The sequence below is a fragment of the Polyodon spathula genome, chromosome 12 (assembly GCF_017654505.1).
Source record: "Polyodon spathula isolate WHYD16114869_AA chromosome 12, ASM1765450v1, whole genome shotgun sequence".
Taxonomy (NCBI): Eukaryota; Metazoa; Chordata; class Actinopteri; order Acipenseriformes; family Polyodontidae; genus Polyodon; species Polyodon spathula.
The window spans coordinates 37,003,414-37,022,557 of NC_054545.1; the positions used below are offsets into that span (position 1 = coordinate 37,003,414).

At 38.2% G+C, this 19,144-nt stretch overlaps 1 protein-coding gene across 2 annotated transcripts; it reads right to left on the reverse strand.

Moving 5' to 3' along the window:
* Nucleotides 1–3,023: 3,023 nt before the first annotated feature.
* Nucleotides 3,024–17,302, reverse strand: LOC121323961 (homeobox protein EMX1-like). 2 transcript variants are annotated; one of them, XM_041265310.1, is made up of 4 exons: nucleotides 16,987–17,302; nucleotides 16,413–16,758; nucleotides 6,862–7,046; nucleotides 3,024–5,537 (listed from the first exon to the last, which is right to left on the reverse strand). In XM_041265310.1, exons 2-4 carry the CDS (start codon nucleotides 16,753–16,755, stop codon nucleotides 5,370–5,372), a joined length of 696 nt encoding a protein of 231 aa, XP_041121244.1. In that variant the 5' UTR covers nucleotides 16,756–16,758; nucleotides 16,987–17,302; the 3' UTR covers nucleotides 3,024–5,369. The 2 variants fall into 2 exon arrangements, with proteins under 2 accessions (XP_041121244.1, XP_041121243.1); XM_041265309.1 differs by having other exon boundaries at nucleotides 16,413–17,302.
* Nucleotides 17,303–19,144: the final 1,842 nt, after the last annotated feature.

Sequence of the window (19,144 nt, forward strand, 5' to 3'; positions counted from 1 at the left end):
CGTTCAGAGCGTGTGTGCAATAAAACAGAGATTTTCCTCCATCAAGCAGGAAAAGGTCAATAATAGCAGAAGCGAGTACAGACTGTAGGTCTGCAGAACGGGGCTTTTTTGGGGGGGCAGATTTCCATGGGTAGAATTTAAGAGCGGTAACTTTTTACTTGTGATACTTGAGTGCTTTTAAGATATGATACTTTGTACTTTTACTCAAGCAGTTTTCTAGAATGATACTTAACTTTTACTTAATTATTTTTTCCAAGTAACAGTAGGCTACTTTTACTCCAGTAACACTTTGAATACTTTTTCCACGCCTGTAAATCACTATATATATATATATATATATATATATATATAATATATATATATGTATATGCATGTGCTCTGGTATTTCCGTTTATTGCATTCATATCACCGCGGTCGAACAGTTTGTTGATTTAAACAGCTACTAATCCGGTCCAACGTTGTTCAGCCAGAATGCGGGGTATGCGCAATCTATTTTTTATGGAACATTTGGTCCACTTGAAGATGAGGCCTTAATGCATTTTAAAATTAAAAATACTTATCTGTGTAAACCTGTTGAAATATCTCACAGCCTACAAAGAGTTAGCTTGATCGGGAAGTACAATACATATCGCGCTGAATACCCGATTTCAGCTGTTTGTTTTTATTGCGCTTGTGTAATCCTCAAACTGAAAATACGGTTTGTTTACTGTGGTTTAACGGATGTGTGGTGCAATGCATTGCCCTGGAGCGAAGGAGCGGTCTGTGGCGTGTGTTTCCCCTCAAATAGACATTCTTAAATGTATAGACATCTCACAGGGCCAGTGAAATAAACAGCGAGCGGGTGTCTGTCACCACTTCGATCTTACTTGGCTTCTAACTCGTTAAAACAAAAACGTTGTGGAATTCCAGTGATGTAGAAACGTTAGCAGAAAACCTGCAAAGACACTGTTTTCTATTTTTGTAATTAGCTTGTAATAATTCCGTGTGCTATTTTAATATGACCCAGTTCAGATTGAATCAGTGAAGGCATGTGCTGTACTATAGACCACTCTAGTGTTTGTAGAAATAAAACAATGATTTATAAAGATTCATTTATAACCGTTGTTGTATATCTGATAGTATATAATACATCAATAAAATGCATTATTCCAATAAAGCACATACACATAAATACTTTGGGTGCATCAGAGCATTACGGTATTCATTATTATTATTATTATTTTTTTTACCGACTTTTATAGTCACACAATTTAGAATTAGGGGGTTCGTTGTCACACGGGTTGGTTGTCACAGTGCTCATAGCTATGAAACTAGATGGCGCAGGCAGGTGATGCAAACTCTGAAATGTGTGTTCTATTGTCTGGAAGTCAACCATCTTGTAATTTGAGATCAATTCCATCTAACATGAAGGTTAGCACATATTTCATGTTTTTCATACCCAAAGTAAAAAATGCATATCTTGTTATTTATGTTATAACTCTTAGTAGTATTGGAGTTTGTGTGAACTGGTGGCCATGTTAAATATAACCAGATACTGGCTATCTTTTGGTGTGAAAACAAAACCAGTAGGTTCTCCCAGTAGTCCCGAGAGAATTAAATTATCATGTAAAGTCTGGCTGGGGCAGGTATTCACATAGTTTGGGGGTTGGTTGTCACATGCAAATCCTATAGGAAGAAGTCTTATATTTTTTCTTTCTACTTTTTTTACACCGAAATGTGGGATATGTCACCATGTAATGCTTATTTAAATTATTTACTGTTTGTCCTCTGGTTCTGTGGAGGCTGTGCTATTATTTTGTAGCATGGGTCAACGTTTCAAATATATATAGGTCTGTATTTTTCATGTTCACTTAAAAAGTAAACACACAACTTTTTCTGTATTTGTACACAGTAGAAACTTTGTTATTTAAAAAAAAGAAAAATAAAAATGTTGCATTATTGTCTACTGTAAAAGCAAGAACATACGTTGTGACAACCAAGCCCATATCGTGTGACAACCTACCCCTGTATGGAGCAGGTAGTCACAGGTGACCGGCGCAGTTTCAACCGTCTAAATATCATATTTGGAATAAAGTTATGCTGAAATAAAAAAAAAAAAAAACATCAATTTGTATGTGAAGTGTTATTCTTCAATATAACGAGGAACAGAACCTCGTAGCATGTGACCAGATTGGGGAAAGTATTATTTTCTCATTTTTCACACTTGTGGTCGGGCCAGAGCCCCGGTCTCCCCATGGATTAATGTGTCCCTAATTACAGGGAACTTTTTAGGGAAAAAAAAACATATTATTATTATTATTATTATTATTATTATTATTTTATTAATTATTCGTATTAATTATGATTATGTGTTCTTTATCTTAGAATGGATACCTATGCTATTTAAACCAGGAAGCATGTATATTGCGACACTTTTGAGGAAAATATATCGTTTCAATTAATAAAAAAGAAAACGTATTTAATTTTGGACATATGTTATGATGTTTCTTATTTTAGTCTTTTAATTTAAAATTAATTTATGTAAAGGAATTAAAATGAAAAATAAAAATAGCCTACTTTTATATGAGTTTCTGATTAAATATTGCTAGGCTACAACTACTACCACTACTACTACTAATACTAATACTAATAATAATAATAATAATAATAATAATAATAATAATACAATTGTATTACTAATATTTTTAAATGTAAAACTTTTTTTCTTCTGTTTGTATGTTTTTCGTATTTAGAATGTTTATTTTATGATACTTGATGCGTGTTAGATAAATTACATTCAGGAAAACTTTTCTTGCAAACAAATTGTAACTTTTATTGTTGAAAAAAAAATATTTACTTGAAATAATTTTATTACAGTCCACATATTTTGTCATTTACAAACGGATATCAATTATATACAACCAGAACAGAAAATATATATTTTACAAGCAATGTTTTTCGAAATAATAATAATAAATAATAATAATAATAATAATAAATAATAATAATAATAATAATAATAATACAAAACACACATCTTATATATAAAACATCACATTTCGGAATATATTGATACATTAAGAGAGCCAGTAAGTGACCTAAAAATTGAAGAAGTGTGTCCTGCAGAGCTTCATTCTCGATCATTCTCTCAAAACCCCGTTTAGTTTCGATTCAATTACTTTAATGAAGAACACAAGAGGCGTTCTGAATACAATCGTTTGATCCAATAGAGTCGTAATTATGAGATTCCAAATTCTATATTTCAAAAAATGTGCCAGCCTTTATTATTAGGGTTTATAATATGAAACATCGGACTACGGTGAAGGTTTTTGTATTATTATTATTGAACAAGTTTCTAATTATATTTTATTTAAATTATATGTTAAAATATTCCGCTAAATCACAAACAGTAAGAAAATATTTTTAGAACAATATTTTGTGTAACATATTGAGTAGGCCTACAGGGATTTAGTTACGAGATAATGAGAATTTCATGGTGAAATTATGTGAATAGCCTTCTAGGCTTCAACGTTTAAACAAATAAAGGAAAACTGAAATTAATTTACCAAAATAAAAGACAATTAAAAGAAAGAAAAGTAAGTTACAAGTGTCCATATATTGCTGTAGTCAATAAACCGTGATAGGCGTGTTTATTATAATGCAAACGTCATACTTGGACAAACTAAGATATAGCTTCAATAATTTAAAACAAACACACACAAACAGTCTGTATTTGAAAACGTCAAGATTCCATACGGAAACAAGTTCATATTGTATCAAGATTGCATTATTATAGTGCCTAAAGTTCCAGTGCAAATCTTAACTATCACAAAACAATTTCTAGCCATATCGTTTTCTCTTCAAAATGACTGCTTTTAAAATGTCTTTTACTGCAGCCTACAAACTGTTTTTTTTTTCGTCACTTTTAAGTTCGTGAACCATAGGAAACAATTCTTAAAAAAAATAAATAACCTAATGCCCCCAAAATCAGCAATCATTTATTTACATTTTTTTCTTCGTTTTTCCAAAACTTTAGTTGTCCTCACGGCATGAACTCTGAACTGCAATCACTGCGATATTCTCCCACAACGACAATGATCCTTAAAAACTGTTTTTCGTTTGATTACTTTTTGCGTTTTTAATCCCCTTTACTGCATGCGTATTGGTAATGTTGTGTACGTCAGTGTTTTTTTTTAAAATTTTATTTCAGATATTAAACAATATTTACTGCAGGAAACCCCTGAAATGATAGAACCCCACAGAACCCCTGTAATGGTTTGCACCTAAAGACTTTGTACAGGTAGCACCCAAGTAATGGAGATGTGAGCACAGATCAAATATTCACAGATCAAAGCTTCCTGTAGAGAATAAACACGAATCCGTTTCTGTTTTCCCTCAAAACCTGGATTTTACTCCGATCTTAGAATTCTTAAAGGAGGAGAAAGAACTTCGGAAACTGTTTGTTTTTTGTGCCCGCACCAGTGCAAAGCTGGCACTGGATTTGCAGTGACCCTGCACTGGAATGTATGATTTCGATTGCAATTGCATTGCAGTAACTGCAGATTAGCATCACTGCCAATGCATTGCAACGGTAGAGCAACTCTGTAAGGGCAAATGATTCCATACACCTGAAGGGTGTAAAACGAGTAGGAAACAACTGGACACATTATAGTTTGCCTACCAGCTTGCTTCCTGCAGGGTTTAATGCATTCAGATGTTCACCTTGTTGGAAACATACAAGCACAGCTGGCATTGCTGCAAACAGAACTAAAATCCAGCTCAAAAGTCAGTATTAATGGGGTCTGTTTAAACTAACAGGGATTAGAGAATGTAGCCTACAATTATTGCGTCCTTCAAGGTTTTGTGTTTTTCATTTGCCAGGAATAGCTGACAATGTGTTGTTTCTTGAGAGTTGCTGCATCTACCTAGACTGTCAGACTCTGCTGGTATTTGAACCCAGGATCGGCAGGCTCTTAGTGCTTTATATGCACACAGATTTGCATAGACCATTTGTTTCATAATGATTTCCTTTTTCATACAAAGTTTTCAAATGTTTTAGGCTTCAGCGATCATGTCTGAACTGCAATCCTTTTATGAAATAGATTTCCAAGTACAATTTAATTGCTATTCTGCTATTAACCCCCCCCACCCAATGACCTCTTCACTGTAGTTAAGACGCAAGTGGATAGCTTTTCTTCATTAATCCTGCAAGACTTTTAAACGGTTTGGTAGGTGGTGTAATTGCACAAGTCTTTTCTTGTGTGGCGCTCTCCAAAGTCTCACATGTGGTGTAGAACGTTCAGTTTGTAATAAAGGTTCTAAGCTGCTGTACAAGGCTGCTGGCTGTGATGTGTTTTTGCGGTTCAGTGTGCACAGGGCTGGTGTTTTCTTCAGTCCTCTGATACGATGTCAATATCCTCAGGGCTGCCCTGCCGCGTAGCCACCCTCCAGCGGCTCACATGCTGGCTGCCCTTGCACTTCTGCTGGGATTCGGGAGATCCTTCTTCCAGCTTCTGTCTCTTGTGTTTCGTCCTTCTGTTCTGGAACCAGACTTTTACCTAAAAAACACATCACATAATAATAACACTAACAACCATCATCATCTTCAGCATCATAATCTTAATGAGAATAATAGAAGAGACCCTGGCACATAACATGCCTGCTTATAACACAGTGGGACTGCACTTTAAAAAGCATTAACCACCATGGTATTCACTCATCCAAAGCACTCCAAAGTGTTGCTTGTGAGTACAGTACTGTAGCTACTTCCCACCTCTCCCTCACATGCCAGACACTATGTGCTTGCAAGTCCTGGGCTCTCCTTTGGTTTTTCATTTCACAAAAATCTTAAATGGCTAAATTACAGCTTTGTGTTTTCATAAATGTTTTTCCAAAAAAAAAGTGTTCACAAAAAAGGAATGTTTTTCAATACACAAACCATATACCCGAAACAGACACCTGTAATAATTTAACAAGAGCGTTTAGAGGATATGATTTTCACAGTACCTACACACAATAAAATTTAATAAGTGTTATCATTTTATACTCTAGCAACAAACTTCACAGATACTAGTTACAGGTTTTCGGGAGTTTTGTAACTCAATATTCCCAGTCAAAATTATGGGAAGCAAATTCTAATCCTGCAGAAAGTTTTACCTGAGGCGCAAACCTGTGCTGCACTATATAATCATGGATTTATGCCTGTCTCTGAAGCAATACCATGCAAGGATCTTATTTCATGTACTACATTAAAATGTGTACAAAGACTATAAAAATTGTGACATTAAAATGTTTCCTGGAATTCAATTCTTCCAGACTGACATGGGTGTGGACTACTCCCCCAGTCATCTGCAAGACAGATCGAAACACAGACAACAACCAACATGTTAATGAATGGACTGATTTATTAAGCACCGATAAATACTTCTGAAAGGAAATGATGGGTTCGAGTATCAGCACAGCCCTGTTAACCAGGTCAATTTGAGTGGAATGGTCTGTTTACTATACAGCTGGTCCGTATATACAGAGAGTAGAAGTAAGTATCTTGAACGACCCTTTCCTATTTACACCACTCACTCCCAGTTATTATTACCCTAACTCCAGTCCTAATCATATCTTTAATCATTACAACCCATTATCTTTGAGACGTAAGACTGCGTACAGTGGTGCAAATTTTAATATCAAAAAGTCAACTTGTGCAACTGGTATCCTTGTGCATCCCCGTCCGATGCACTTGTGGTGTTCTCTGTGTTTCTTTTTCATTGTGATCGTCATTGTGGGGTTGAATCAGTTGCGTTCTTGATCCCCTCACCTCCCCTCCGAGCCCTTCATGTTTCAGGTGTTTGGAATGCGCCGATCCCTCCCCTCCCCTCTGACTCTTACCTGAGTTTCTGTGAGGCACAGCCCATTGGCCAGCTGCTTCCTCTCGGCTCCCACCACGTAGTGGTTCTTGTCAAAGGCGCGTTCCAGCCGCAGCAGCTGTGAGGGGGAGAAGGCGGTGCGAATGCGCTTGGGCTTACGGGAGAATGGGCCATGCAGGAGCAGGCTGTCAGGGCTGCTGTCCTCACCTGAGGAAGGGGGAAACACACCAGCATCAGAACATGAGGTAACAAGAGGCTGGATCATCTCAGAGGATCCAAATTTTAGGCGTCAGCAGCATGGCTTGGTAACCCATTCCATACCCTCACCACTCGCACTCTCTCTCTCTCTCTCTCTCTCTCTAGAGAAGTGTCTCCTACCCTCTGTCCTGTCTGTCTCCTGTTAATTTCCTCTGGTCCTGGTTTCTGTGCTGCTCTTGGAAGTATTTCTCAGAGTTCATTATGTCAACTCCTTTGAAGATTTTAAAGCCTTGAATGAAAGCCTCTGGGTGTGAGAATTTCATTTTCTAGTCAATAATCAGTGATATAGAAACCCTCTTGTGAAGCTGTTAGACTAAATTTGTAGCTATGTGTTCCTTTTCTTTGACTATTTTAAATGAATTGAGTGTGTGGCCCATTAAAGTCATCAATGAAATTAGACACTCATAATTTTCCAAGATTTACAATAGCAGTGGTTTGATTTCATATGCACAACAAATCAAAACAACAGAAGCAAAGGGGGCATTCTAATAAAGGTGCACACGACTAGTATATATCTTTGAAAAGTAATCAATAAAGAATGTAATTTGTGATGACGGAATCCCGGTGGGTTTGTGTAAGAATGCCCTCATACCTCCCTCCTCTTGACCTGCTTATACTGGTCTACACTGCTGTGTGCTTTTTTCATTGATCTCCCTGCATGTCACTGCTGCTGTATAAAGACAGTCCCGTGGCAGCTCTGACTAGATCATTGACTTCAAAAGCAGACAATGACTAAACCCACAGGTGCTGTTCACTGAGTTTAATGTGTGAGATGTGCTTACTGATTCTGCTCCAACTCACTGCAGCTGCCAAACACATTCCTAGTACCGTGCCTTAAATGTGCAACTGGTAAAAGGTTCTGTCAACAACAAATGGAACAGAAACAAAAGACATGACAACAAAATATATATAAAAAAAATAGACAGTAAAAGCACTGACTCCAGACAAGAGCTGGTAGGATCTGTTTTCAAGGATATCGTTTTTTGTCAGCAACACCGCAAGCAGTTGATATGAGCAGAACTGGCTGCCGTCTCCTCATTTAGGACCACCCATGTGAACACTAACAGCAGTCTGGATGTACAGTATTTAACTACATCACTGTAACTGGAGCTATGCAGGGGGATACTCGCAGTGTGGGGTGAGAACTCCACACTGATCTCTCACTGTCTTCATCTGTTTCCAGCAGCAGAAACAAAGGAAGAACGCTCACCTCAATCAATCTTTATTTTATATGGCGCCTTTCATAGTGGACCACCAACACAAAGCGCTTTACAAGATGCAGTGTCAAGAAAATCCATAATACCTTAAAGAGAAGTGCATAATACATGATATACAGTAAAAAAAGAAGAATGCCTAATACAATACAGTGAAAAATGTATAATACATGATATAGTGGCATAATACATGAAACAGTAGCAACAACAAAACAGCTAGTAGCAGATCCAGGGTTAAAGAGCATGGAAAGCAATAGAGAACAAGTGGGTCTTGAGAGTTGATTTAAAGCAAGCGATGGTGAGAGATAGTAATAGATCCTGCTAGAAGGAGATCAGATTTGCTAGTGTTCAGCTGAAGAAAATTGGCAGACATCCAGACCTCGATGCCTTGAATGCAAGCCGAGAGCCGGACCATGGCCGAAGGGCTTCCAGGGTTAAGTTTTAAGTAGAGCTGGGTGTCATCAGCACAAGAGTGAAACATGAGGCTGTGTTGGCGGATGAGGTGACCCAAGGGAAGCATGTAGATATTGAAGAGACGGAGCCCAAGAAACATGTATCTGCTGTGTTCCAGTCTGAACCCGGGAGTGAGAGCAAGACGTTCTGGATGATTTGCAACGATGCACTTCCAGCACTGTGTCCCTGTCTGTTTAATCATGAAGTATGGAGGCCCTGCAGTTGAATCTGCAGCTCTGAACCAAAGTGAACAGAACTCAATGGAGTCAGAGCACACTTTTAGCCTCTTCTATATGGGTCGCTCTCTCTCTGCTGACCTTCGATGCCTTCTGTAGACCGTACTTCAGATTGCTGTTATAATGAGCCCATCGTCTATAATAATGAATATCCCAAGTCAGTCATTCTGTGGGAGTGCTTGATTATCTATTAGCATCCTATTGTTTCTATACACATGTTTAATGGAACAAAAGAACTCTTTATAACCACAGAGGGCTTTGCAGGAATGAAGGGTGCAAAGGTGCATTGACTGATCTCTGGCCATCACGAGGGAGGTAACACTGACAGGAAAGCAAGCGCTGTAGTTAACATAGCATCTGCCAGCTCTCTGGGGAGGGTAGGTTTTTAACAGACTTGTGATGCTAAAGTGACAGCAAAGAAAACCCACTTTCAACCAGATGAATCTACTATCATTTAACAACTGCTAGAGATCATCAATCTGCCATCACATACCAACTGCTCGCAAGATCATGTGAGAGTGGCATGTGTAGGCAGGTAGTCTGTGGTCCCATGAAGGTATACCGCTAATGGTTCCTCTTGCACATGGCTCTGTTTATTATAATTGAATACAAACCACAGGGTGATTTGAACTTGGCAAATGAGAAGGTCACACATTGATTTCCATTCCCTAAGTCATTTCTATTTTGGTCTGGCGAGGCCTCGTAAGTAAATGGACTAAGCTGGAAAAAAATGCAAAGCTGATTGTCATTTTCAGGCGCTCTTAATGCAATTAATCAAATTTGAGTATCATCTGTTTTTGTTTTGCAACAATGTCATAAAGGGTAATATTAAAATGATGGCCTTCTATGGTTTCAATGTTTTTTGAGCTTCGTCCATCCGAGCACAACATCTGCCATGCCAGGAGCAGGATCCACATACCGTTTATTAAAATCAACGCGTAAAAACAGAAAGATTTTACATAAGCAAATGTTGCTGTACAGTCTGAGCCCGGCGTGCGTGTGGACTGTGCCAACATGAAAGGAGCGTAGAAAAACAAAAGCCATTTTTAAACGCCGCTAAACAAAACAAGGACCGTGTGAAAGGGAGGGGGGTGGCATGATTAGAAAACAGGCACAGCTGCAGAATAAACACCTTGCTGTACCAGAGAAGCCACTGAGCTCGTGCATCTCATTTTGTTTAATGGATTAAGGTCAAAAAGCGATCAGGCCTAATGGCTTAGTTATTATGTCAGGCCAAGAATATTAAATGCAGGCGGCACAAGTGACAGAGGTACTACTATTGGTGGCACACAAAGTGCCTGCCTCACTGAAGCTGCTCCAGAGTGTACCTGCTGGACATGGGTCTTTCCAATCCTCTGCACCCACTTTTTCTTTTTTTCATGCTCTATGCCTGCAATTTCGCTTGAATGCCGATGAAGTTGCACACTGCCGAGTGCTTTGTGACATTTCAGGGGTTGTTCAAAAGATTTGGGGCGCAGACAAAGCTTCTGTGGGCCAGTCAGGGTTGTGACACCGAGGCGTGCTCCTTGGTGCTGAGCGCTTAGCAGCTCGTTTTCTTCACACCATGCCCGGCTCTTCAACCTCTTTCTTTGATCAGAAATGATGACTATCTGAAGTTGGATTGATCTATGGCTTCATAATGGCATGAGAATGAAACAGACACATTTATAGATTTTTACAACAGCATCCCCCCTCCCCCCAAAACCCTGACTCTGCCGTTTAACAGATAATCATATGCACACACACATTGGTGTGACTTCCTGTGTTAATTGCATGCTTTTTATTACAAACCAGGCTTCTGGTTTGTAGGATTCTGCACGATTTGTCATGCTCTAGGGCTACCTTTATCTAATTAAGCTTTATTATAATATATATAATATAATTACTGAGGTATACTGGAGTACAGGTGTCAGGGATTTGTGTCATCACTCTATGTTGTGACAAGGATATCGATAAGATAAGAAAGACATTGCTTCAGAAGACCAGGAAGGTCATTAAGAATCCAAACCAACCTATGCGTTTGCCTTTTGTGCAGCAGTGTACAGTGTTTTATTGTCTCACACAGAGAAGCCAGCCCATGCTACTGTAGTTGACTCCTGATAAAAGACACGATGTCTGTCACACACACTTTCCACAATGTTTTATGGCTGTTCTGCTCTATTTAGACACCTTACAGTGTTACCTCCCTTTGTCAAAAATAAAAGATTTTTTGTTTCAGCATAAATGCAGTTTCGCTTCTCTGGAGTGAAGTACAATAGGGTTAGGGGTAGGGTTAGGGTTTTGACCACACAGAAGACAGTGATATGGTTCCATTGAAGGGATAGAATGTAAATGCTGTGTGCTGTGGAGGAAATCCTGTCGGTCAGATCAAACTGCTTTATCGCTATAAAAAAGATATTGCTGCTCTAGAAAGAGTGCAAAGAAGAGCGACCAGAATTATTCCGGGCTTAAAAGGCATGTCATATGCAGACAGGCTAAAAGAATTGAATCTGTTCAGTCTTGAACAAAGAAGACTACGTGGCGACCTAATTCAAGCATTCAAAATTCTAAAAGGTATTGACAGTGTCGACCCAAGGGACTTTTTCAGCCTGAAAAAAGAAACAAGGACCACGGGTCACAAATGGAGATTAGACAAAGGGGCATTCAGAACAGAAAATAGAAGGCACTTTTTTTACACAGAGAATTGTGAGGGTCTGGAATCAACTCCCCAGTAATGTTGTTGAAGCTGACACCCTGGGATCCTTCAAGAAGCTGCTTGATGAGATTTTGGGATCAATAAGCTACTAACAACCAAACGAGCAAGATGGGCCGAATGGCCTCCTCTCGTTTGTAAACTTTCTTATGTTCTTATGTTCTTAATCGGCAGCGCCTTCAAATCAGAGCTGTTGATTACAATCCAGAAAGAAATACCTGCAAAAATTCTGCGCGTTTCAGCTGGATCCTTGTTTTCATTTTTAAAAAGGGGCAGCGTAAGAAATAGGCCTAAAAACACAATGTACAGTTAATCACAAAATCATTTTGTGCATTTTGTGAATGGAGTCAAAGTGTCGACCACCAGCACTTTCATTTGTCCTATTTGAATATTTCTTTATAATGCTTTTGAAAAATCCTTTTGAATATGCAATGGGAGGATTGTTGACTATTTAAAGTTTTGGTTGCATTGTGGTTACAAGAGAAACCACAGACAGTACAGTGTATTTCAATGTGTGAGTGCAGGGTACAGCAACGTCCTGCAGTCTTGTCTTGTGCGTTTAGTCCATATCAAACTGGAGAGGCCGGAGACAAGCACATCCTAATTTTTGCTGCAATGCAATCATGAACTGGAACTGCAGTACAGGCATTACGCAGGACATCCATCAATGTACCTTCTCTGCATGAAGCTGCGGTTTGTTTTCACCTGGCCTCTGCCTCATCTGGGGCACCGCCCCACCTCCAGATCTCTGCTGGGGATCGGAAAAGCACAATGTCCCACCAGACCTTGCCCAGCAGTGGCTCTACAGCCTTCCGAACAGCAAGGAGGATCCCCGGGGGGGGGGGGGGGGGGGGGGGGGGGGGGGATTCAGCGAGCAGACAGATGCCAGGATATCCTTGGGGTAGACGCCCTGTCCGCATGGCTGTGAAACTGTTGAAGCACAGATGGCATCCTGAATGGGGCTGCTACAGTGTGCCAGGACTGAAGCTTGAGATGATTGGTGTAACCAGCCTGCATCTAGGTGGAGAGGAGGTGGAAAGGGGGTACAGCGCCTTGAGGGGATTAGGGAATCTTTCAGTAGAAGAGTGCATTGTGATATCGCGTTTCAAAGCAACCTGGTTGTGAGTTTACACTTCAATAGTGCAGAAGTGTACAGAGCGTGCATCTCCGCATACAATGCCCCCAGGACTGAGGAAGCGTGAAAAGACAGGTGGCATTTCTGTTAAAGGTCGTTAAAATAAACCTTACATGCCTGACAATAACAAAGAGTGCTAGTACAGACAGCCTGCCTGTCCGGTATTGCTAACATTGGAATTTCTATTAAAAATATATATATATATATATATATATATATATATATATATATATATATATATATATAGTAATATATATTAATATATATATATTATACTGAAATGACTCGGCATAAACCCAACATGAATTCATCATCATAAGAATTCCTGATAAGATGTATAAGTAACAATGACTTGACATAAGTTAAGGAGGGTATAGATACCTGACCTTGTCGAACACCCTACTGGAGGACAGACCCCGATAAGTGTATGTCATCTTTAAAGGGCTATAGTGTGAACAAGGTTAAGATGAACAGAATAGCCCCCTTATCTTATCTATGAAGTGGATTTCAAAGTGACAGCTCTCGAATGACAGTCCAGGAGGCTTTATAACAGTTGCATGGAAAGCAGTTGCTGCAGATTGGATAGCCGGGTTATTGCTGGAAACACAGTGAATTTGAACGTTTGAAAGATGAGTACAATAGCTGTATTTTCACTAGAGCCTCTTCGACAGTGATGCTGTCTGTTTCCACGCTGGTTTAAGAGATCCATGGGTTCGGGGGTAATTCACTAAGTGCTGTTGTTATTAAAGAAACCATCAAGCAGCAAGCAGGCTGATCACAGCTTGGTGACACTCATGCCAGGTACTCCTCTCCCTCTATCCCCCTGGCAGTATTTAGGCTTGTCTAAACATTATTTTTACAGTTATTGGACACCATTAGTAAGTAGATGTCTTCTGTCAGTAAACAATGGGGCTTTATCTTCCCCCTGGATCCGAGTAACAACTTCCAGCAATTAGCTCAGCGAAACCCCCCCAGGACTCCGGCTTAGCCCAGTCTACAGCACCTGACAGCTCCAAGGCTGACCCACTAGCAGGGAGCCAACCAGCCGACAAGCGCTCCTTTCTCCTGTTAGTCACCGGGACCACCCATTCTGAGCACTGCTGCTGAGCCTGGAACACAACCAAGCACAAGGAGAACCCAACCAAACACTTCCGTGTTTAAGGCAGTGTCTGCGCAGTTCAGCTTGACAGTCATAATTGAGAACCAGGCAATTTGCTCAGTTGGCTAATCCACTCAATCAAGTTAGGTTGTTCAGATTGATTCTTTCCACTGTACATACGAAGAGTAATACAAATAAAAGAAACAGATCAATATGTACTGAACGGGTATTGTGTTATTACCCTGCCTTCTTTGACCTCTTTCCATTGGAAGGATGTTTAAACATCGCAGGCCTACTTTTGCTGCAAATCATTTTTTCAGAGGGCTATGCAAAACAATGAAGAAGAAAAATGAATGAACAAAATCTTAATTAAAGTTGCATTTGAAATGTGTACCTCAGTTATTGAATAGTGTAATTTCCTAGTTTTAGGTGGAACCAAACTTGCTTGAGATTCAATTTTAATTGCACAGAAGACAGTGTTGGGTTTGTTGCCTGAGGGGTGAAGTCATGCTGCTGCATGGGTTTCCAGACAAATATTAAATAAAACGTGACAAAGTCTACCACCTTGTCCTGGCAGCAAACATTTCACATCCCTGCCGATCAGTTACATCTGTGCTGTATTGAGGGAAGCTCAATCTAGGTCAGACCCAATCCCTTCCACACACTCACACACACACATGCACATGAAACCTAGTCTCCTGAAACCAAGTTCCAAGTAACAAAGTGGCTCCGTGTTCCCACAGCCTCTGTTTGAGCGAAACATAGTAGTAGTATCGTAGCATCTTAGGGTGTCGAGTGTGTCTGTATCGTAAATTCAGTATAACACCATATATAATATATATATATATTATATATATAATATATATAATATATATATATATATATATATACTGGTCTTTATATATGACTTAAGGATAGAGAATAAGATCATTTATAATTAAAATAATTACATAAGGATATTGCATCACATTCTAAGGCTCTGCACAGTTTACTTTAAATACTGTAGCTATCAAGAAATCACAGATAAATATGCCTACAAACAGATTAATTTGATTTAATAATTAAATAAAGATGCGCTAAAGGACTGGGACTACATATCTCAATTCTGAGAAGTATGGAGTATCGCAGAAACGCAGCTTCCCCATATATATATATATATATATATACAGCGTTATATTGTTTCAAGGCAGAAGTTCACTAATGAACGATGCTGTGATGTTTCTTTACGGAACTCGATGCTCAGGTATCGGCTATTACTATTACTAGCACTCCACTTGCTTTTAATATTTAGTATTGAAATGCAGCGCTGGCGGAGATTATTGTATTAATGTTAATGAAAAATCAGGATGAATGTTTTTTTTTTTTTTTTTAATGCAGAGATATACCACTATTTAAAAAAGGCACTAGACATTATTATTCATATAGGCCTAGGGCAGTTATATATTTATTTTAACTTTTAGAAAACTGCCCAGTAGGCATGGTGTTTTAAAATTATCCATGACATTCACTGTACATTTGACAGTGAATACGACAGGCTAAACCCGGTGTTTAAAAAATGAATGTGGCACTAACTAAAGTAAGAATAATGTATGTGAATGACTGTTATTACAACATATTATTGCAAAACTGAGCACCATTGGTAAATATTTACTTATCATAGGCCTTCATAGTCCGTAATTAAATAACGCAAATACTTTAATAGTCTCCAAACAATAAGGGCTCTAGCTTAACACACCCAACAGTGTTTGTTTTGTGTGTTTAATTCATACTTATCCATAAAAAACATGCACAATGTTCAAACCGCAAACTGAGCAAGACTTTCTCCAAATATGTGATCTGTAGCTGCTCATTTCTCACATTCATTCTACAGCAAAACGGACTGCAAATGTAGTCATACGACTACGATCTATAATAATAATAATAATAATAATAATATCTTGATAAATTGCGGATGGGTTTAGTGCGGCAAATATGTTTAAACTACAGTAATATGGATTTTCTTGGCTTTAATATTTAACCAATTAAAGTTTTTTTTTAACGACTATATTACTATTTAACCAAGGTCGGTGTATCATCACTTAATGATTAAATAAACAACAGCAAAAGATCACACGTTATTACAATAGCCTAAACCATTGTGGCGTCCACAATATGTAAGGCTGGGCTACAGAACCAATCCTTGTGAAATACCGGTAAAAACCGGGGCACGTGTGGCTAATAGTCAGGTAAATGTTAAATTATGCTCGAACTGTTCATTCAGGCGTGTGTACTTTGCGAAACCATTCAAAGTATACATTACAAATCCTTTGCTTATATAACGTGTTAAATAAACAGGTTTCTTCCCGTTTAAATTATGTATGTGTACCTGTAACGTAACGTCGCGTATGATTAAAATGAGCTATACAGCATAACTGAAAGTACACAGATTTGTTTTTTACACAAATAAAATAAAATAAAAAACGCATACAACACTGAGCTATACTTGCCTTGGAATCTGTGTCCTAAGTATCTGTTTCGGAGAACCCAGGGATAGTAATTCAAAGCCTCCCTTTGATGTGGGTTAAAGAACGGCTGAGAAGACAACTGGAGCGGGTGCAGGGAGAGAGCTGGGTTCGCGGAGTGAGAACACGGCTCTGGGAACATCAGATCCGGGCTGCTGTACAGGTTCCTGCCGGTGCTCTGGAAGCAGCTCCCAAAGGGAGGAGGGTGGACTGACTCGGTGAATCTTAAAGCCGTAGGTCTCAAAGGCTCGTCCGCTGCCGAGGAATTCGTTTCTTTGCCAACCAGGGACTCAATGGTAAAACATTTCTTACTCGTGTGTTGCAACATGGTCTACAATAAATAAAAATAACAATAAAAATATTAATAAAAAATAAGTTGTAGGACAAGCTGCGAAAATAAATCTTGGCAATCCAAGATTAATATAACGCCTCTCTCTCTCTTAACCTTTATATATGTATTTATATACTTCAAAGAAGGAAACCGGACAGCTGTCTTAAAATCAAAACGTTATATTAAATCCACAGATCCATATTTTACAAGCGCTTCCTCGAGTCTTACAAATCGTACTGGAACTTCCTGTAAGATGCGTTCTGGTTAAGAAGAACGAGCTCTTGGCACAGTTCGCAATTTATTTATTTTTTAATGTAGTTTTTTGTGGCACAAGCAAGTCTTCCAGCTTTGTAGAGTTAATCAAGGGCAGTGTTCATCTCTCTCTTTCTCTCTTTGTTTTGCTTTGCTTTTCTTCAGATAGAAGTTGCTCTTTAAAGTCGTTCTAACTCTGCTGTGGAATCCTGCCTGGTCTTTTTGACAGCGCTGATGTACCTTCACCCTCTCCAGAGAAACATTTTTTGCACGCTAAAAAAAAAACCGTTGGGGATCAGCTTCCCTTTGATATAAAGTCCTGTCACTCATTAACCCAATACCTGGCCTCTGGTTCCTGGGGAGTGAGGTGTGGTGAGCATGCGCACATGAAGCCACGGGAGGGGGGACGGGGTAGAAATAATTGCTGTATAGTCTGCGTATTCGTGCGTATTTGTTTTTTTAATTTTATTTTTTTATGTATTTAGGAGAATTAGCAAATGCATATCACTACTACGACGACGACTACTACTACTACTTCTACTACTACTACTACTACTAATAATAATAATAATAATAATAATAATAATAATAATAATAATAATAATAATAATAATAATAATAATAATTAGTAGTAGTAGTAGTAGTCTTATTTAAACATCGGTTATGGGGCTTCACCAGCTTTCAAATAACTACTAGAATCAATTATATTGAGCCCCCTCACACAGAGGGTGTTTAACTAGATTAAACAAAACCCCGGTTTAAAAAGGAATGTTAATTAGATAAGCATTTGTAAAAAAAAAAAAAATGAACCAAAAGAAACGAGGCACAGCGCTCAGTTTAGAGCCGACTTGAGAGTTGATAAAGGCAGCAGTGCTTAGATATCCTAACCAAATCGAGAACTCACAATGCCGTGCGTAAAAATCTATGAATGAACGAAGGAACAGATTAATAGATACCCGAGGCTTTACAGCGATAGATATATTTCATAAAGTATTTCTCCAATCGGTATTTTATCAGAGCATGAAAAATAAGTCATGGATATTTTGATATTAGGTTCAGCTTCTGGGATAAAGCACCATTCTTTCTATCTATCTATCTAGCTATCTAGCTATCTATCTATCTATATTTTGATATTAGGTTCAGCTTCTGGGGTAAAGCACCATTCTGTCTATCTATCTATCTATCTATCTATCTATCTATGTAAAACATGACATCGCATTTGTTTCTGTAAGTGAAGGAGTAACGGGTGTAATTTGTATTATTGATCATGAATAGAGACACAGAAAGCGAATGCATAGCCTATATGCGTAATAGTTATATACAGTAAAGCATGCATTAAACAAGCACTTGATGTAAATGTCACGCATCAAGATTATGAACACATCTCAGTATTTATTTAACGTCATTGTAATGTTGATAATGCTTGCGCGTAAGTAGTAGTTTAAAGCAGCATATGATTTTACAGAATACCGATTTAGCATTATTACTGCATCTGTTTAATACCCAAGTTCTGTACGCGAGTTTAATTAAAATCTATTAAACATATATAGAGCGCTGAATATAATCGTTTTAAAAACACAGCTTCTCTTGGTTTCTCTGAAAGTATAGCCCTGGTATGCCACAATGTGCAATTATACTAATAACACAGTCAAGGAATAACTAGTAAATATCTTGCACGCGGAACAGTGACGCTGACTCCAAATAGTAGCAACTCCTTATGAACTATTATTATTATTATTATTATTATTAGTATTAGTATTAGTATTAGTATTAGTATTAGTATTAGTATTGATAGTAGTATTTGTAGTCGTAGTAGTACACATGTCGCTATTATAATTTATTCAAATAATATATTTTATTCTACAAATTCAGTGGATGCAACTGTGACGTTTGTTTTTCGTTTTTTTCATTTTTTATTAGTGCTAGTTTTAAAAAAAAAAACTGTGCTTTATAAATGACCTGAGAGTAAGTATTTATATAGGCTATTTATTTAATCTTTAAATTTATTAACTTAAAATATCAACTTGCCCTCTCGGAAACAACACAGGGTTTAAACTGTTTTTTCTTCTTCTTTTTAAGTTCTTACATGAATGACTGGTCTCGGAGTCACACTTGTAGCCAATTATTGATCCGA